This window comes from Lagopus muta, chromosome 24 (assembly GCF_023343835.1).
Source record: "Lagopus muta isolate bLagMut1 chromosome 24, bLagMut1 primary, whole genome shotgun sequence".
NCBI lineage: Eukaryota > Metazoa > Chordata > Aves > Galliformes > Phasianidae > Lagopus > Lagopus muta.
Window position 1 is genome coordinate 5,541,903 of NC_064456.1, and position 17,681 is coordinate 5,559,583.

Below are 17,681 nucleotides of genomic sequence, written 5' to 3' on the forward strand. Positions count from 1 at the left end.
TTATTTTGGATGCTGCTCTCCAGCACCCATTTCGGAGCAGCCAGTGTGCTTCCCATGGATACTCGCTGCTGTCCTGAGCCATTTATAACCTCAGGAGCCGCTGCTAGAAGGCAGCATACTTGAGAACTAAAATGGCATGGTTTTGTAGGAGGGAGCAGGGGCTTTGCACCAGGGAGCTGCAGAGCATCCTGGACACAGCATGGCGAGATGGGAACATCCACTGCCTGGCTGTGTTGGCTCCACAAAACTGCACGGGGACACAGCATCTCTAGCAAGAAAACCTCTGCAACTCATTCTGCTTCCTTCTTTTTACAAATGACAGGTGCAGCTCGTTTTGGCCATGGGACACAGCAGCTCCGACAGCATCCCAGTGCTGCGGCATCCCGCTGCCCGCCTCTCTGTGGGGCCAGGGCTGATGCAGAGCAAGGCAGCAGCTTGGTGCTGCAGTGGGAAGCGGAGGTGTGTGGAGTGCTGTAGGTGTGCTGGCTGTGCCACGTCGCTGTGGGGTAGAGCTGGTGCTGCAGTGAGCCTTTGTGGGATGTTGGTGGTGCCTGGGGTTGGAGGGCTGTGCAAGCTGGCTATTGCAGGGCTGGGGAAAACGGGGATAACGAAGGGGATAATGGAGAGAGATGGCTTTGGTGGGGCTGCCTGATTTTTTAGGTGCTCCAGAGGGTTGCTGAAGTTAATCAGAAAGCACAGCAACTCTTCCTTGTAAACGTTTGGGGCTGAGGCACTGGGTGAGTGGAATGGCACAGCCGGGTCTGGAAATGATGGCTTTGGGTTGGGCCAATCCTTGGTGGCCCCTGGGTGAGCCAGTGCCCTTGCCCCTGCCTTCACTTTCACGGACCAAGGGGGAAACAGCCTGCAGGCCCAAGGCTGCCTCGTCCTGTTCCACGTGGCTGGGGGTGGTGTGGGGCTGTGTGCCAGTGGGCTGAAGCCGGCCCCAGGGGGCAGCCAGCAGGCTTTGACAGCAGCAGAGGTGGCTGGCTGCGGGCTCTCTCTGCTCCACGCTTTGGTTCACAGGTCTTGGGCTGCTCCCAGTCGTCCTCCATGTCCTCGGGTTGTGGACATCCTTCAAGTTGGAGAGGTATCCCCCAAAGGGGTGGCAGCTGATGTGTTTCAGCAGCTGATTGCAGTATGCGTGAAAGAAGCCGGTGAAGACAGCGGGTGTAGGGCCCCCATGCTCAGCTCTTGGGTAAGGCTGTCTGTCCTGCCAGGGGAGCACTGCAATGGGTCCTGCCTCACTGCAGCCTCCCCTGGATGCATCCTTCAATCCTTGTGTCTCCAGGCTCCTCTGCTCCTTGAAGTGGGGGTTGGCTGCCAGCCGGCTGGGCTCTGGGTTGGGGTGAGTTCTGCTCGCCGCCCCATTGCCCTCCAGGCAGTGGTGTTAGTGGCAGTGGCAGGACTCTGCCTCACTCACCTGGGCCAGCAGCTTCTTCTTGGCCAGCAGAGACGTGATGGGATGGTTGCCTTTGGAGTGAAAGCTGGGAAAGAGGCACTTGCAGGCTTCATTGTGGGCGCAGTGAGTGCTGGGACACCCCCCAGAGGGTCTGTGCCGGGGCCGTGGGGCTGGCACATTGCTCCACTGGCCAGCCTTGCTTGTGGGCCTCTGTTGGGTCTTCCTGGGTGGGGAATGCAGCCATCAGGAGGTACCCGGAGGGGCAAATCTGCTCAATGCGTCTTTAAGATGGGGAAGAAGAGTATACATATCTGAGAATACCTCACAGGTGTAACAATGTCAGCACTGATGGATATCTGTGATGGAAACTTGTGTGAGAGCAATAATTCAGTAATAAAACAGGTCAGATCCTTACGCTGAAGTTGGGTACCTTCCAAGAACCATTTTGTGATTTGGTTTGATAGTTTGCTCTGCATGATGTGGATGGTGGAGCTGTGCTGATGTAATCCATTTCCAGTTGTGAACAAGATTGCTCTAAGAGCTGCTGCAGTGAGATGTGTGTGGGCTGACTGTAAGCTGAAGCGTGATTGCCTCTGAATATCCATGTGTGTGTGGGGATTTTGTTTTTAATTCTGGGATTTCATCCTTGCCCTGCAGCAGCTCTGAAGAGGCCTTGTTTTCCCAAACCCTGCTTTGCTGCTAATTGAGGCTGATGGCAAGTGCTGTGCTTTGGGCCCTTTGCTTTTAGTTTCTGTGGCCTGTGTACCTTGGAGGCTGCTTTCTTTCACATTTTTTTGTTTGCTAGCCACCTCTTCAGTAGATAAGATTTCTTAGGGATGTTCTTGCTTTCCTGTGGTGGCTATGTGTAGGTGCTGGGCTAGGGAAGGTTATCAGAAAAGGGAAGGATTTGCTGCACTAATTGAATTGTAGCCTTTTAGACACATGGAAGTTAAGGTGCTGATACTGTGCTGTGTAGCTAGAGAGCTTCCTCAGTAATCATTTGGGACCTGATCCCCAGTTCCCAATTGGAGCTTCTCCATCTGTTTCCACCCATATTGGAGCAGACCTGTATCTTGGAGGCAAGATCTGGGCAGTGAAAAGCTCAGGGGATGTTGACTGGCCACGTTAGTATATGAAATGTTCAGGCATGGAAGGGAACAGCCAGTTTACAGCTGAGGAATAGTTTGCCTTTCCTCTTCAATTCTTGCCCCTGGTTTCTGTGAGCACTGTTATCCACTGCTTGCAGTGAGACTCAGCCCTGGGTTTGGGGGGCCTGGTGCTCAGCGAGGTGTAACTGCAGCTCTGCACTGAAGCAAACTGCAGCCCAGCAGTATCACAGGAGCTGGAACATCTGGTGCGTGCTAGGTTTTAAACTGGACGTGCTTTAATGGGACGGGACTTGTGGGCTGCCACTCGTTCCCTTGGGAAGTTTCTGTAAGCCTGTTTAAAGATGTTAGGACTGCCAAGGGGCAGCAAACTGTATCTTTAAGTGTCCAGAAGTGAATGAGCCTACGACTCACGTGCAGTACACCATGAAAAAGATTCTCTCATTTTGGTCACTTGAGCTATTAAGGATAGCATCCTTAACTGTTGTGTGGTCTTGATCAGGCTGCTTCCCAAGTGCTTGATCAAGGAGAGCAGGCAGAAGCCTTTTGTCAGCAATCTGAGGTGTCTGCAGATCAATGAGCAGCTGCCTATGGGAGCTGCAATTGCCCTGGCATTCTCTGGCCGAGCAGAACAACAGGCCACCGAGTTCAGCCAACTTCTTCACACAGCTGCTGGGGGGAAACACAGGTGATGCTCAGCTGGGTCTCACACTGGCCTACAGGGAGCTGGTCAGGGCTGTGATAGTCAGGGCAGCTTTGGCTGCTTTCACCTGACATGGACCTGATACTCACAGAGGAGTGTGAAGGCTCCAGCTGATAGAGTTTCCTTACAAGTAAAGGTGTAGACAGGGGTGGTGCAGGCCTACTGTTGTGTTAATAAGCACAGGAGCAGAGAGGGCTGATGTACCTCACGGCTTCTTTGCCTCTGTTTTCACCAGCAATGCTTCCCTGGCTTTCATGCCTGAAGGCAGGATTCCAGAGCACAACTACCAAATGGTGGGAGAACTCCTCAACAGCAGCCCTGCCAAGAAGCTCTTGGGCTTCCCTGGGAGACAAAAAGCTTCACCTGTGTCAGCAGTGTGTGCTGGTAGCCCAGAAAGCCAACAGTATTGTGGACTGCAACAAAAGAGCAGTGGGCAGCAGGGAGGCGATCATCCTTCTCTACTCTGCCTTCATGAGGCCCCAACTAAAGTATTGTGAATCCTCTTGTGGTGTCCTGGCCCATCTCGTGGCTTGGAAGATCATGGTGATCTTACTTCTGTCTCGTCAGCTGATGGCAGGTCACAGGAACGCTGGCGGGTTGGGTAGTGGGTGGTTGCTGAGATGATGGATCTCTGCTGAATGAGGCATCTGGAGGTGGGGGCTCTGGGGCCGGGCTGCTCCGCTCCAGGGCCGGGCCAGGTTTTCATTTCTTTATGTACTGCTGTGTTGCTGCAGCTGCCCTTCTGTATTGCTATTGCTTTTTTTGTTTGTGAATATTAAAACGTATTATCTCTGTGTTGGTTGTCATCCTGCTCTCTTTTCTCTGTTTTGCAGGTCAGCTCGTGCTGGAAGTTGGTGGTGTCGCTGTATGAATGAAGGTCAGTTCAGGAGCAGCTGCTGATGGAAGGAATGAAGTCCACGTTAATGAGCTGAAGCATCTCCTGGTAAGCTGTCAGAGCCGGCAGTAACCATGTGTGTCGTGAAAAGCAGAGGGCTGGCTCATCCAAGTGCTTGCTGATTGATGTGTGAGAGCATCTGCCTTCTCCAACTGAACAATAAGAAAGCTGGATATGCTGAACCATTACAGCTCATGCAGGAGTTGTGAAAATGCTCTCAAATGTTTCCTTTAGTGATAAGCTGTGTTTTGCACTGTGATGGTCCTGTCTCTGATCTGCAGCACTGCATCTCTTGCAAGCCTTGTGTGCCTGTTTCCATGAACCTTCCTTTCTTTCACTCTTCAGAAGAAGTGCTGGGTGCTTTTGGGGGAATCGCGCAGGAGGCTGTCAGAAAGCCAGCTGTGATTTTCATAACATGAAGGGATGCAAAGGGAATGGACGTCATTGCCACCAAGCAGAAGCGAGCTGCTTATGTTGTGAAAGATATAATCTAGATTATTGATGATGAGCAGTGTCAGTGCGATTGGGGACGTGAAGTAACTGTTTGTTTGGGAGTTCAGGGAAGAGCCATGAGAAGTGAAATGGCAGTTTGTGTTCTGGCTGTCAAAATGGTGGAGCTTTCCTGGAGTGAAAGGTGTGGGCTTTGTGTAGGCAGGCCCCGGGTTGATTTCTGTAAGCAGGCCCCCTCTCAGGTTGGTCTTTGCTGCTTGCTGTGCCTACCTGCCTGCTCGCTGTGCTTGCTGCATCTGATACCAGTGGTTGTGGCCAGGCTCCCCAGGGCTGTGGGCCTGGTCCTGAGCTGCTGCAGCTGGAAGACCATCTGCGTTTGGGTTGTCCTTCCTGGAGCATCAGGTTGGACTTGATGATCCTTGTGGATCCCTTACAACTGGGGATGTTCTGTGATTCCATGATTTTGGTGATTTGCCTGGAAAATACCAGGTGATTTTTTTTTTACCCTTATTTTTTTCCTGGCATTTGAACTTGTAGTTTCACTTCTAAATGTGAGAGCGGAGTTGGATAAGGGGAGGGTAAGTTGCTTCTTTATTTTCTATTCTCCCAGGTAGGTCTGTGTATTTAGTGCCCAAGCTGTGGTAGCTCTGTAACTGGGAATGTTCCTAATGGTCATAAAAAGACTCTGCTGCCAGCACAGAATTTGGCTACAGGACTGCCTGCTGGATTAAGTTCTGTAGATTATCTGCTATTTGAGATGGTCTGTTCTGTTTGTTTTTTCCAAGACGTCAGGTTTTGAGGTCACTGAGATGTATGGATTAGTCAGTCACTTGCAGCTTGTTTGAGCTTGAAGCAGTTGAATCGTCCCACACAGCGCTGTTAAATCAAACCTTATAATGGCTTTGGGATCGTAGCTCTGCGCTGCGCCCCTGGTGTGAATGTCTGTGCTGCAGGTGGCATCCGTCCTGTCCTTCCACTGTGCTCCTCATTGGCAGCAGGTATCACCCTCAGCTTTCTACCTCACACAGCAGTTTCTGTCTGAGCAGAGATGTGGTCACTTTCCAGTTTCTCTGTGGCACCCCCTGTGCTGTTAGTTCTCTTCCTGTGTTGATGCCCTGTCTAGTCTTCAGCTTGCCCCAGGATGCCAGGCCAGCTGAAAAGAATTTTCAGCTTATATCCATCCTGATATTTTTATGTACTGTCCTTTGTCTTGATGAGGAATGCCCTGGAGTCTTCTGAAGAAATCACCATTTCAGACGTGCATATTGTTCACCTGCATAGCCAATTACTCCTCTCAAGGCTCTTGTTCTCTAATGCGTTCAGTTCAGGATCAGTCCCTGTCCTTTGTCCTCCCTGTTTACTGTCCTGTATGGATTTACCTGAGGTTTTCCTTCAGCCTGCTTTCCTTTCAGTGCTGACAATCACGAGGAGCTCTTAGTTGTATGCTGCTGTGTTCATTTTCCTCGGTTCGTTTTCCTTCCTGATGTACAGCAGGCGCTGGTGGTAGCAGAGCCCCTGTTCTCTGTGAGTGACTTGTGCTGAGCCAGTGTTTATTGAGCTCTGATCTGCAGGATTAAACACAGCTACTTGTGTGGAATGGTGGCTTGCAGTGCTTTGAATTTAGTCCTGCTGGCCAGAGATGGACGAGACAGGGATGTTCAGATACTGAGAAACGTGTTGGTGTTTGATACTTGCGGTGGATTTTATTTTTTAAGTGAGCACTGGGAACCAGTGAAGTTGAGCAGAGCAGCCTTAGTGGTGTGGTTGTATCAGGTGTGCCTGATTTCATCATGATAGGTGGCCTCTCAGTAGAGTTCAGGCTCTGACCCCTCAAAGCAGTAATGGGACGAGTTCTGGGTGATAGCAAGGCTAATCCAGAAAGGTTTTGATGAAGCTGTCCCAGAAGAGTTACCGATCCTTAGCAGCCTGGCTGGTGTGTGATGTACGTTACTGAGACACTCCTTCCTCTGCGTGTGATGAAGCAGATGCTGTTACATAAGATCCAGTGCCTTAATGCCCTTAGCTTCAAAGCACGGTGAAGGCAGTTGGAAGGCAGGAAGGTGACAAGTTGGAATCATAGTGTGAGCCCAAGTTCAGCAAACCATTACTGCTAAACGGGGCCTCAGGTATGGTTTAAGCTTTTCTGATTCCTGTGAGACGTGGACGTCTGTTTATAGGCTTGCAGTGCAGGTGCCTAGGAGCCATGTTTTTCCTAGGGAGAGCGGTGTGCTTGTGTACCTTGTGTGCTCTTCAGCAAGGACATGGTAAAAACCAGTCCTGGATGTTGGGTGAGGAGCAGGGAGAGAGGCGAGCCCAGCCAGTGATGGCAGTCCTGAGCCAACGGGTTTCTGTGCCTCTGTCTGGAGCAGAGACGTTTGGAAATTCTCAGATGAGCTTTGATAAGCCTCTGAGCTTCTGGGTGCATTTCGTGACCAGTTCAGTCCTCTCGAAAGCTTGAGGTTTGTCCATCACTAATTTTCAAATTAATTACACGGAAAAAAACATTTCTTGAAAACAGAAACAATAATGAATATGCTAGTAGTGTCACTGCCATGGAGGAGCACAAAGTAGTAGCCAAGGGATAGGAGAAATAAGAATGCCCTTTGTTTCTTTTCTCTAGGATCTCAAGAACTATTGACAAACATGAAAATATTTAATATGCACATAAAAAAGGATAGCAGTACTAACAGTTGGAAAAAATAATGTGAGGTACCCAAGTTTCACCCCAGGTCAAAAAGCTTTGGAACTCTCCAGAGTAGAGAACGGTTTCTCTGGTTTTTCATTTTGCTGAGCACTGAAAGCATCAGAGAGGACTTGCTGGCATCTTGCTGGCACCCCCACCAGCTCCCTCAGCAGCCCAGGACGGAGCCCGTCTGGTCCCATGGGCTTGTGACAGTCCAGATGCAGGAGGAGCTCGCTGACTGTCTCCTCCTGCATCCCTGGGCTGCGTTCTGGGTAGCATCCCAGACTGCAGATTGGGGCATAAAGTGCCCTGATGATCACTGATCTGCCTTTGACAGGCAGGTGTAAAGAAGGCATTGAGGACCTCAGCCTTCTGCTTATCCTCAGTGCTCACATGCCCCGCTGCATCAAGAGAAGGGTGGAAATTCTCCTTGGTTCTTCTCTTACCACTGATAGGTTTATAAAAGGATTTCTTATTCTCTTACTGCGGTGGCCAGTCTGAGTTCAAGTTGGGCTTTGGCCTTCCTAACTTCCTCCCTGCATACCTTAGCAACTGCCTTGCAATCTCCCCAAGCAGCCTGTCCTGCAGTTTGTCACCTTACTGCCCTTCTTGTCTCCCTAGAGCCCATCTGACAGGAAAACATTATTTGAAGACTCATTTCAATGGGTATAGCATAAAACATACTGGTAGTGGGCATGAGAAGTGGAATTGAAGAAATCTGTTATGTGTGCATCATTCTTAATGCCCTGCCACCTTAATAATGTGGTTTGGATAGAGACTAACAAAACCTAGCAGCGTACAGCCATGCTTGTGTATCTAAAGATCATGCAAAAATGTGAAATTCTGTCTCCAAGTGTCACTGTGGCCATGAAACAAATATAAATATATATATATTTTTTTCTATAAGGACGAGAACTATTTTGGAAATGTCATAAAAATACTGCTTAGAAATAATTTTAAACAGCGTTTAGTTTTAAAGCATTGTAACTCGGTACTGATTTTATAAGAGCGAGCTGCCAGGGTTGTTGTGCACCATTTGTTCCAGTAACAGTGGTGATTATTTTGATTTCCTCACAGTTAAAAGCAGGAATCGGGGGCTGAGGAGTAGAAGGGATAAAAAGTCAGTTAAAACTTCTACTGCTGTCACCATAAATAAATAATAATTGTTTAAAAATCTGCAAACTTAGGCTGGTTTGTGTGTCTGGAGAGGTAAAACGTTTCGCTCCACAACGATGAAGCGATTTTTAAAAAGCTTGGGAGGTGAATGCGTTTTAAAAAGCAGAAATATGAAAGATGGAAAGTAGTGAATCTGTGGTGATGGATCTTGGGGGTGTTATCGCAAGCAAGGAAGAAAGGGTGAAAGAGCTTTTGGGATGTTTGTGAGTTGAAATAGGAGTTCTGGATCAGCTTTGAAAAAGCAGCAGCTCTGTGCTGGGCAACGTGCTGCTGGAAGGTGCAGTAAGTGAACGTTTTGTTAGGAAACTTCAGGGGTTGGTGTTTGAGTAAAGATGCGTGAAATTGAGACCTGAAAGGGAAAAAAAGATCCAAGGCTTGATTCTTGAGATGAAAGAACCTCGAGTAGGTGTGCATGGGAGGTTGTGTCGATCTGCCTGAGGGCAGGGAGGCCCTGCAGAGGGATCTAGATAAGCTGGATCGCTGGGCCGAGGTGAATGGGATGAGGTTCAACAAGGCCGAGTGTCGGGTTCTGCACTTTGGCCACAACAACCCCATGCAGCGTTACAGGCTTGGGGATGAGTGGTTGGATGACTGTGAAGAGGAAAGGGAGCTGGGGGTGTTGGTTGGTGCTTGGCTGAACATGAGCCCACAGTGTGCCCAGGTGGCCAAGAGGGCCAGCGGCATCCTGGCCTGCTTTAGAAATGGTGTGGCCAGCAGGAGCAGGGAGGTGAGCGTCCCCTGTACTCAGCACTGGTGAGGCCGCACCTCGAGTGCTGTGTTCAGTTTTGGGCCCCTCACTACAAGAAAGACATGGAGGCCCTGGAACGTGTTAAAGGAGGGCAACAAAGCTGGTGAGGGGTCTGGAGCACAAGTCTTATGAGGAGCGGCTGAGGGAGCTGGGATTGTTCAGTGTGCAGAAGAGGAGCTCAGGGGAGGCCTCATAGCACTCTACAACTTCCTGAAGGGAGGCTGTGGTGCAAAAGGGTCTGGCCTCTTCTCCCAGGCAAATAGTAGGACCCGAGGAAACATCCAGAAGTTGTACCAGAGGAGGTTTAGGTTGGACATGAGGAGAAACTTTTTCTCTCAGAGGGTGGTCAGGCACTGCAATGGCTGCCCAGGGAGGTGGTGGAGTCGCCGTCCCTGGCAGCGTTCAAGAGGCGCCTGGATGAGGAGCTACGAGATGTGGGTTTGTGCTTGTGGTACTGATAGGAATGGGAGGGGTTGGACTGGATGATCTTGCAGGTTGTTTCCAACCTTGTGATTCTGTGATTTTTTTCTTTGTAAGAAGAATACACCATTGGTCATCCTGGGACTTCCTGGGTTTTAGAAACCAAATGCAACAGCGAGGGAAAGGCAAGCTACAGGAAAGAAATTTACACTAATTGGCCTTTAATCAAGGGGCAAGGAACTTGTGAATCAATTCTGCTAAGTACCACGTGTAACAGAATTTACCTTAAGAACAGTGTCAGCCCATTAACGTTCTGTGCAGTCTGAGAGTGAAGGAGTGCTGTTTAAGGTGTGAACTTCAACATCATCTTATAGAGGATTTGCTCAAACAAAAAGAAACAGTCAAGAAACCCCTGCACAGGTGGCAGGCAGGAGGTCAATTGAATCAGTAGAGTTTTCCTCTTAGGGTATGTTCTGTGAAGGCTTTTTTGTGGGAAAGGTTTGAGGGATGAGGGAGGAGGAATTGCTTTCGTCAGGAGTCATCCGAAAACATTGTGCAGAAATTGTAACACTTGCAGAAGGAACATATTGGCATTTTGCAGTTGTACAGGATGCTGATTGGAATGGAGAGTAAGGAGTATCTGCAGGAGACCGTTCTCTTCTGGTTTTAGGAACCCAGGCAGAGCTCAGGTTGCAGCCTAAGTAATATTCTTTTCCACGCTCTGGGTGCTGTGTTACGTTCCCCAGAGTTTCATCTCTCCTTCAGATTCCAGTTCTCCTGACAGGTTAAGCTTGAATTCAGCATATCTGCTTCTCACAGAATCACACAGAATCACAGAATCACCCGGGTTGGAAGGGACCCCAAGGATCATGCAGTTCCAACCCCCTTGCCCAGCAGGGCCACCAAACATCCACATTCAGATCAGGTTGCCCAGGACCCCGTCCAACCTGGCCTTAAACACGTCCAAGGACGGGGCATCCACAACCTCCCTGGGCAGCCCGTTCCAGGGCCTAACCACTCTCCTAGTAAAGAACTTCCCCCTAACATCCAACCTAAATCTTCCCTCCTTCAACTTGGATCCATTTCCCCTAGTCCTGCTGTTGTCAGCCCTTTGGAAGAGTTTACTCCCCTCCTGGGTGTAGGTTCCCTTCAGGTATTGATAGGCTGCAATGAGGTCACCCCGCAGCCTTCTCTTCTCCAGGCTGAACAAGCCCAACTCCCTCAGCCTGTCCTCATAGGGGAGCTGCTCCAGCCCCCTGATCATCTTAGTCGCCCTCCTCTGGACCCTTTCCAAAATCTCCATGTCTTTCTTGTACTGAGGGCTCCACACCTGGACACAGGACTCCAGATGGGGCCTCACAAGAGCCGAGTAGAGAGGGACAATTACCTCCCTGTCCCTGCTGGCCACCCCTCTCCTGATGGAGCCCAGGATCCCATTTGCCTTTCGAGCTGCCAGAGCGCACTGCTGGCTCATATTCAGTCTCTCGTCCATCAGGACCCCCAGGTCCTTCTCTGCCGAGCTGCTCTCAAGGACCACTCCTCCCAGCCTGTACAGGTGCCTGGGGTTCTTCCGGCCCAAATGCAAAACCCTGCACTTTGCCGTGTTGAACCTCATCAGGTTCACCTGAGCCCAGCCCTCCAGCCTGTCGAGGTCCCTCTGAATGGCATCCCTTCCTTCCACCGTATCAACCGCACCACTCAGCTTGGTGTCGTCAGCAAACTTGCTGAGGGTGCACTCAATTCCCTCATCGATGTCATTAATAAAGATGTTAAAGAGCACCGGTCCCAAGACAGACCCTTGGGGGACACCACTTGTTACTGGCCTCCACCTGGACATAGAGCCATTGACCACCACCCTCTGTCTGCGGCCTTTCAACCAATTGCTTATCCATCGGGTCGTCCACCCATCAAATCCACTTCCCTCCAATTTGGAGATGAGGATGTGGTGGGGGACCATATCAAAGGCCTTGCTCAGGTCCAGGTAAAATGTATCAGACTGCTGCACTGCTAGGTGTAACTGCACAGTGCCGAGTGAATGAAGGCAGCTATTGAAGTGAAGGGCTTGAAAAGTTGAGATGCTGATGATTAATTCATCGCTCCTGGTCAAAACCTTGACGGTTAGTGCTAATTCCCTGGCGATATCCAGAACTGAGCTTAGGGGGAGAATCTGTGTGTATCGTTCTCCTTTCTGTCTTTTCCTACAGAGGACTAACCCAAAGGGCCTGGACAGCTCTGAAGATGCTGCTTCAAATGAAAACAAGACTGTTAGTGGCAGTGATTCCCCTCTTCTCACCAGTGGAAGCTGCAGACCTTCTCGACCCCCCAGGCCTTCCAGACCACCTCCACCCACACCCGCAGACCCCCATCAGCAGCTGGTGCGTATTCTAGGGCCAGAATCCACTCCAAGCTGTGGATTCTCTGTGCAGTCTGAAAATGAGCAAAACGTTTTCCGATGCATAAAAACTAGTTTTTTTTTTATGGTAAATTCTGGGATACACGACTTCTATTTTAACAGCTTGCATTCTGTATCATTGTACAGAAAACCCTTCCTCAGGTTCGGCTCCTCTGTGCCCTGTTGCTGGCCGCAGAGAAGGGCTGCCCGCTGGGCACAGGGAGCGCCTTCTAGCCGCCGACCCGTGCCCTGCAGCCCCCTCCTCATCCTGTGCAGAACGCCACTCCCAGCAGCAGCACAGGTGCCATTGTGGAACCTTCCCCATGTCACAGCCGTCACCTTGGTCACTGCCGCCCCACCCGGCGCACTCGTCTCTGAGAGTGCTGGGCAGGTGGCAGCCATGTCCAGCACGAAGAGAGCGAGAGAGGAGGAGGAGAGAGTGGTTTTAAATGGGAAGAGGGAGCTGGGGGCCCCAGAACCGAAGAGGAGGAGGGGGCCCACCATGACCATCAGGCAGAGGAGGGAGAGGAGGAAGGGAGCCCGGTTCCATCGCGCCCGGGCCAGCGCTGTGAGCGACCATGGGGAGCCCATGGAGGTGGATCCGCCTCCAGAGGAGCCCATGGAGGTGGATCCGCCTCCAGAGGAACCCATGGAGGTGGATCCGCCTGCGGCACTGCTGGCCTGGCACCACACCACCGTGCCAGGCCCTGTGTTGGCGCGGTCACAGCTCCGCCATCGCTGGTCCGGGCGCTCGGCCCCTTACCCTCTGCGCGGCCCCCGCCCCCGGCATTAGCTGGGTGGCATTGCTAACATCTGCCCCTCCTCCACCTTGTTGCTCCTCTGCGGTTCTGCGGGCCCCCAGTTCCATCTTCCCCCCGTAGGAGTTAGGCTTTGTTCTGGGCTTTGTTGTTGATTTTAGTGTTAGCTTAGCTTTAGTGTTCAGTTCAGTTTTAGTGTTAGGCATAGGTTACTGTTAGGAGTTTAGAGTTAGGCATAGGTTACTGTTAGGAGTTTAGAGTTAGGCATAGGTTACTGTTAGGAGTGTAGAGTTAGGCATAGGTTACTGTTAGGAGTTTAGAGTTAGGCATAGGTTGCTGCTGCCAACTGGCAGTAAATGCTGCTCACTCGGTAAGCCCTCCCCTGATTTATCCTGCAGAGAAATGAGTGCGACTGCCCTGAGAAGGGAGGTTTGGTGGCGTCTGCGATGAATTGAATTTCCATCTTGTGACTTTTCTGTTGCAGAACATGGAGGAGCAGAGCGTGAGTGGCTGAGAAATGGAGTTGGGCCTCAGGGGAGCCATAGGTGCTGTGTCACAACCTTCCTGAGCGGCCCTTGCAAGGTATGTCTCTCTTACTATAAGCGTGTGCTAAGGCACTGCTGTTCAAACACAGCTGGTGGCACTGTCTGCAACAGATCTGCTTTCTGTTAAGCTTTTCCCTTCTTTTATGTCCTCCTGTCCTTTTCAGCTCCTGCTCCCCTCGCCTGCAAGTGGAGCAATGCTCGAGCTCGAGGAGTATTTTTCTCGGCAGGTGGAAAAGATGGCGCAGCTGCAGGTTTTGTGTCCTTTGTTGTTCTTGGGTCAGTAGACCAAGGAGATGTTCAGAACAGCTCTAAGTCAGCCTGTAACAGCAGTGTGCGTGAGAGAATAACGACTCTTTCTCCCCTCTTGTAGAAAGCAGCCTCCTTGAGAGCAGGGGAGCAGCAGGCGGCCTGCTGTGTGGCTGCTGTGGGCATTTCTCCCAGCTCAGATCCCTGAGCCCACGCTGGCAGAGAACGTGCTGTGCCACCATCTTTTCTGTGGAGACACTTTGCAGCTTCTCTGCGTTAGCTGCAGTCGTGCCGGTTTCCAGGTGCCATAAGCCAGTAAGTTGTGCTCTCTGAGGCTGATAGAAAGGCACGGGCAATGGGCAGGGAGGGAACAATCTGCAGCTGTGGCCTACGGTGCTGTGCCCGGCACTGCTGAGAGTGCCATCGTTTGTCCTGCCCTTCCTTCCCATTGCACGTGTTCCTGATGCACGCCAGGAGCCTTGGGGTGCTGCTCATCTGCTGCTGCTGTGCTGTGCTGCGTGTGCTGCCAGGCAGTGTCCAAGCCCTGTGCAGGCGCTGCCTTGCAGGAGATGGCTTTGGGTTCTGGTTTGTGTGGGACTTTTGGGCAGGAGATAGAGGTGGAGTTTCTGGTGTGCCCTGATGGCAGGAAGGCGGTTTGCAGTGCTGGCAGCCAAAGCTGCCCAGGCGGGTTACTTGAGCTCCCCAAGCGAGCTGTCAGCCACTTGTTACCTGTGAAGGTTCCCTGACCGTTTCTGCCTTGATTCTTGTAGGACTGGCACAGTCTTGGGACTCAGACTTGGGAGACAGTGAAGAAACCCCAAGGCAAGTGCTGCTCGGCTGAGGAAGGAAGCCCAGAAGGAGAGCAAAAAGAACCGAGAAGGCCCACAGGACACGAATCAGCTGGAATGCTTCCTCGGAGGTGGCACCAAGGGCAGCGGACTGAGTTGCCTGGTTTTCACAGACAGTGCAGAGGGACTGAGGCACCTGGAAGGGAAGGGCTTGTGCTGCGTTCCAAGCAAAGAGGGCTTGCCAGAGGCAGGACTTCAGCTATGGCAAGAGATGGTGATGCTGCGTTCCTTCAGCATGTGTCTCTTCAGGGCCAGAGCCAGTCTAGTATGAGATTGAAATACGGCTCGCCGGGCCTGGAGAGAGAGGAGGTGACGTGGCCATAGGATCAGGCTTCTTGTGTCTGCCTGGAGGCTGAATGACTCATTGCTAAGCAGACATCCTGGGCACTGGGGTTTTGTTTTGGGCTGTGTTGATAAATACAACCCAGAGCCTTTTGTATTGAATAAAAGCAAAACCAACTTTTTAAACACGGTGCTGCCTCTTTCCGTAGCTGGTCAAAAGGTGCCGTGCTTGGGCTGGCAATCGTGGGGCCATGAACCGGTTGGCTCTCCCCTGAAATTCTGCTGGTTTTCCCCCGTTTCCTTGTTGGTCTTCCCAACGGGTGGCCTTTCAGCCCACCTGTAACTGCTGACCACAGGCTGTGAGCATCCCTTTGCTCTCCAAGGACCGCTAGCAAAAGCACGAAGGAGGGGAAGCAGCCCGGGAGGAAGAAAGGCGTCCCTGCACTCAGCCCCTGGAGCTTGCCTCTCTTCCTGGTGGCTTTCTCAGCCTTGGGCTGTGCTGAGGGTTGCTGTTTGCCCCGGGAAGCCCAGCTGCACATGAGCCTGGCGTTGAGGCACGAGGAGTTGAGCTGTGGGTGGGACGGCGTGAAGAGCAGCACTGGGAGCAGGGAGGAGGAGAGAGCAGTGGGTGGGCAGCAGGTGAATGTGCCTCGGAGCAGAGCTCAGCCTCGAGCTTGAAGGACACTGAGCCGTGCTGCGCTGCTTCAGCTCCAGTGGCTTCAAACGCGTTACGGCAGCGCCGCGTGTTGTGCCAGGGCGCTGCGAGGGCGCTTTGCTGAGCCATGAGGGGCGACTGCTTTACCAAGTGTTTTCCTGTCGCTCCTTGGAGTTCCTGCGTTTGAATTACTGCACGATGATGTGCTGTTTAAACTGCTGCTCGTACCTCTGCATCATCTGCAGACTGTGCTGCCAGGTCCCTGGTGGAGTGGTGGAACGTTATTGGTGCTGGGCAGAGGCCAAGGCACCTTTCTATCAACTGCCTTCCAGCTGAGCTTTTTGCCAGTTCTCGCAGCCCTCTCTGTCTGGCCCTTGGGGTAGGTTTGTGCCCACCTCGTAGCCCTCTTTTTTAGCCGGTATGTCATCAGCTTGCCTATGAGGCTGTCGTGAGAGAGAGGAAAGCCTTACTGAGGTGGAGAGAAACAGAATTCACCGGTGTTTTCTTTCCCACCAAACTTCCCCGCCCCTCCCCCCTGTACAAAGCTGTCACATTGGTACCCAGTGGTTTCCCCTTTGTTCTCTGTCACCCTTTTCCTTAACGAGTCCGGGGACGACTCCTATTTTGTTTGTATGTATCAAGCATGATGTAGTGATGTAGAATAAGGGGGGGAATGTCATGGTTTTATGCTTTGGGTTATCAGCATTCCACACCATAACATCATGTAATGCACTGGGAGTTTGGCTGCTGATGCTCAAATTCCAGGTGCCTGTCTGGAGAAGAAGTAGAAACTATGGGAGCGCACGGCCATCAGGTCAACCCATAGAGCACTGTGGGAGTGCAGGGGCAGCAGGTCAACCCTATGAGCTCTACGGGAGCACACTGCAATCAGGTCAGCCGGTAGAGCACTATGGGAGCATACACCCATCAGGTCAACCCCTAAAACTTGAAGGGTGCTAACGGCCATCAGGTCAACCCGTAAAGCTCTAAGGGAGCGCACGCTCATCAGGTAACCCGTAGCGCTCTGTAGAGTTCATGGCAGTCAGGTCAACCCATAGAGCTCTACGGGAGAGAACGGACATCTGGTCGACCCGTAGAGCTCTATTGGAGTACACGGGCATCAGGTCAACCCGTATAGAGCTAAAGAAAATGCACGAAGATCAGGTCAACACGTAGAGATGTACGGGAGAGAACGGCCATCAGGTCAACCCGTAGAACTCTTATGGCAGCGAACGGCCATCAGGTCAACCCGTTTTGCCCATAGGGTGCACAAGGGGCTATGCCTCATCATACACAGCTTTGTGACGTCATAATGAATTAAAGGGCATTGTGACAACACAATGGGGTATTATGATGTCACAAGGGGCATTGTGACCCCACAATGGGGTATTATGACGTCACAAGGGGCATTGTGACCCCACAATGGGGTATTATGACGTCACAAGGGGCATTGTGACGTCACAATGGGCTACTGTGAGGCCATAATGGGGTATTGTTCAGGGAGAAAAAGCCACATTTAAGGGGTAAACCAGGGATTTATGGGAGAAAACCCCAGATTTAAGGGGAAGAACAAGGATTTCTGGGAGAAAAATCCACATTTACGGATAAACACCAGGATTTTTGGGAGAAAACCCCTGATTTAAGGGTTAAAACAGGGATTTCTTGGTGAAAACTCCAGATTTAAGTGGAAAAACAGGGATTTCTGGGAGAAAACCCCAAATTGAAAGGGAAAAACAGGGATTTTCTGGGAGAAAAAGCCACATTTAATGGGGGGAAAACAGGGATTTCTTGGAGAAAATCCCAGATTTAAGGGGAAAAAACAGGGATTTCTGGAAAAAAAAACCCAGATTGAAGGGGAAAAACAGGGATTTCTTGAAAAAAAACCACTGATTTAAGGGGTAAACCAGGAATTTATGGGAGCAAACCCCAAACTGAAGGAAAAAAACCGGGATTTCTGGGAGAAAAAGCCACATTTAATGGGGGGAAAACAGGGATTTCTGGGAGAAAACCCCTGATATAAGGGGAAAAAACAGGGATTTCTGGGAGAAAAAAACACATTTAAGGAGAAAAGCAGGGATTTCTGGGAGAAAAAGCCACATTTAATGGGGGGAAAACAGGCATTTCTGGGAGAAAACCCCACATTTTTGGGGGAAAAAACAGGGATTTCTGGGAGAAAACCCGAGATTTTGGGGGGAAAAACAGGGATTAAAGGGTTTTCTGCCAGCAACCCCAGGTGTTCCCTTGAAATCTGGGATTTTCTCCCAGAAATCCCAGTTTTTCCCCTTAAATCGGGGGTTTTCTGCCAGAAAAACACCCCAAGCCCCTCCACCATTGCAGCTCCGCCCCGCCCCCGGCCTCTCATTGGTCAGGGCCAG

At 51.2% G+C, this 17,681-nt stretch overlaps 1 protein-coding gene and 1 pseudogene across 1 annotated transcript; one reads left to right on the forward strand and one right to left on the reverse strand.

The window, feature by feature from the left end:
• Positions 1–290: 290 nt before the first annotated feature.
• LOC125684269 (AT-rich interactive domain-containing protein 5A-like) overlaps positions 291–17,681 on the reverse strand; it is a 46,712-nt pseudogene continuing 29,321 nt past the window's right edge.
• LOC125684330 (uncharacterized) lies at positions 11,863–14,839 on the forward strand. Its single transcript, XM_048926449.1, has 5 exons — positions 11,863–11,955; positions 13,215–13,312; positions 13,440–13,551; positions 13,646–13,836; positions 14,292–14,839. The coding sequence occupies exons 3-5, from the start codon at positions 13,470–13,472 to the stop codon at positions 14,691–14,693; spliced, it is 675 nt and encodes a 224-aa protein (XP_048782406.1). The 5' UTR covers positions 11,863–11,955; positions 13,215–13,312; positions 13,440–13,469; the 3' UTR covers positions 14,694–14,839.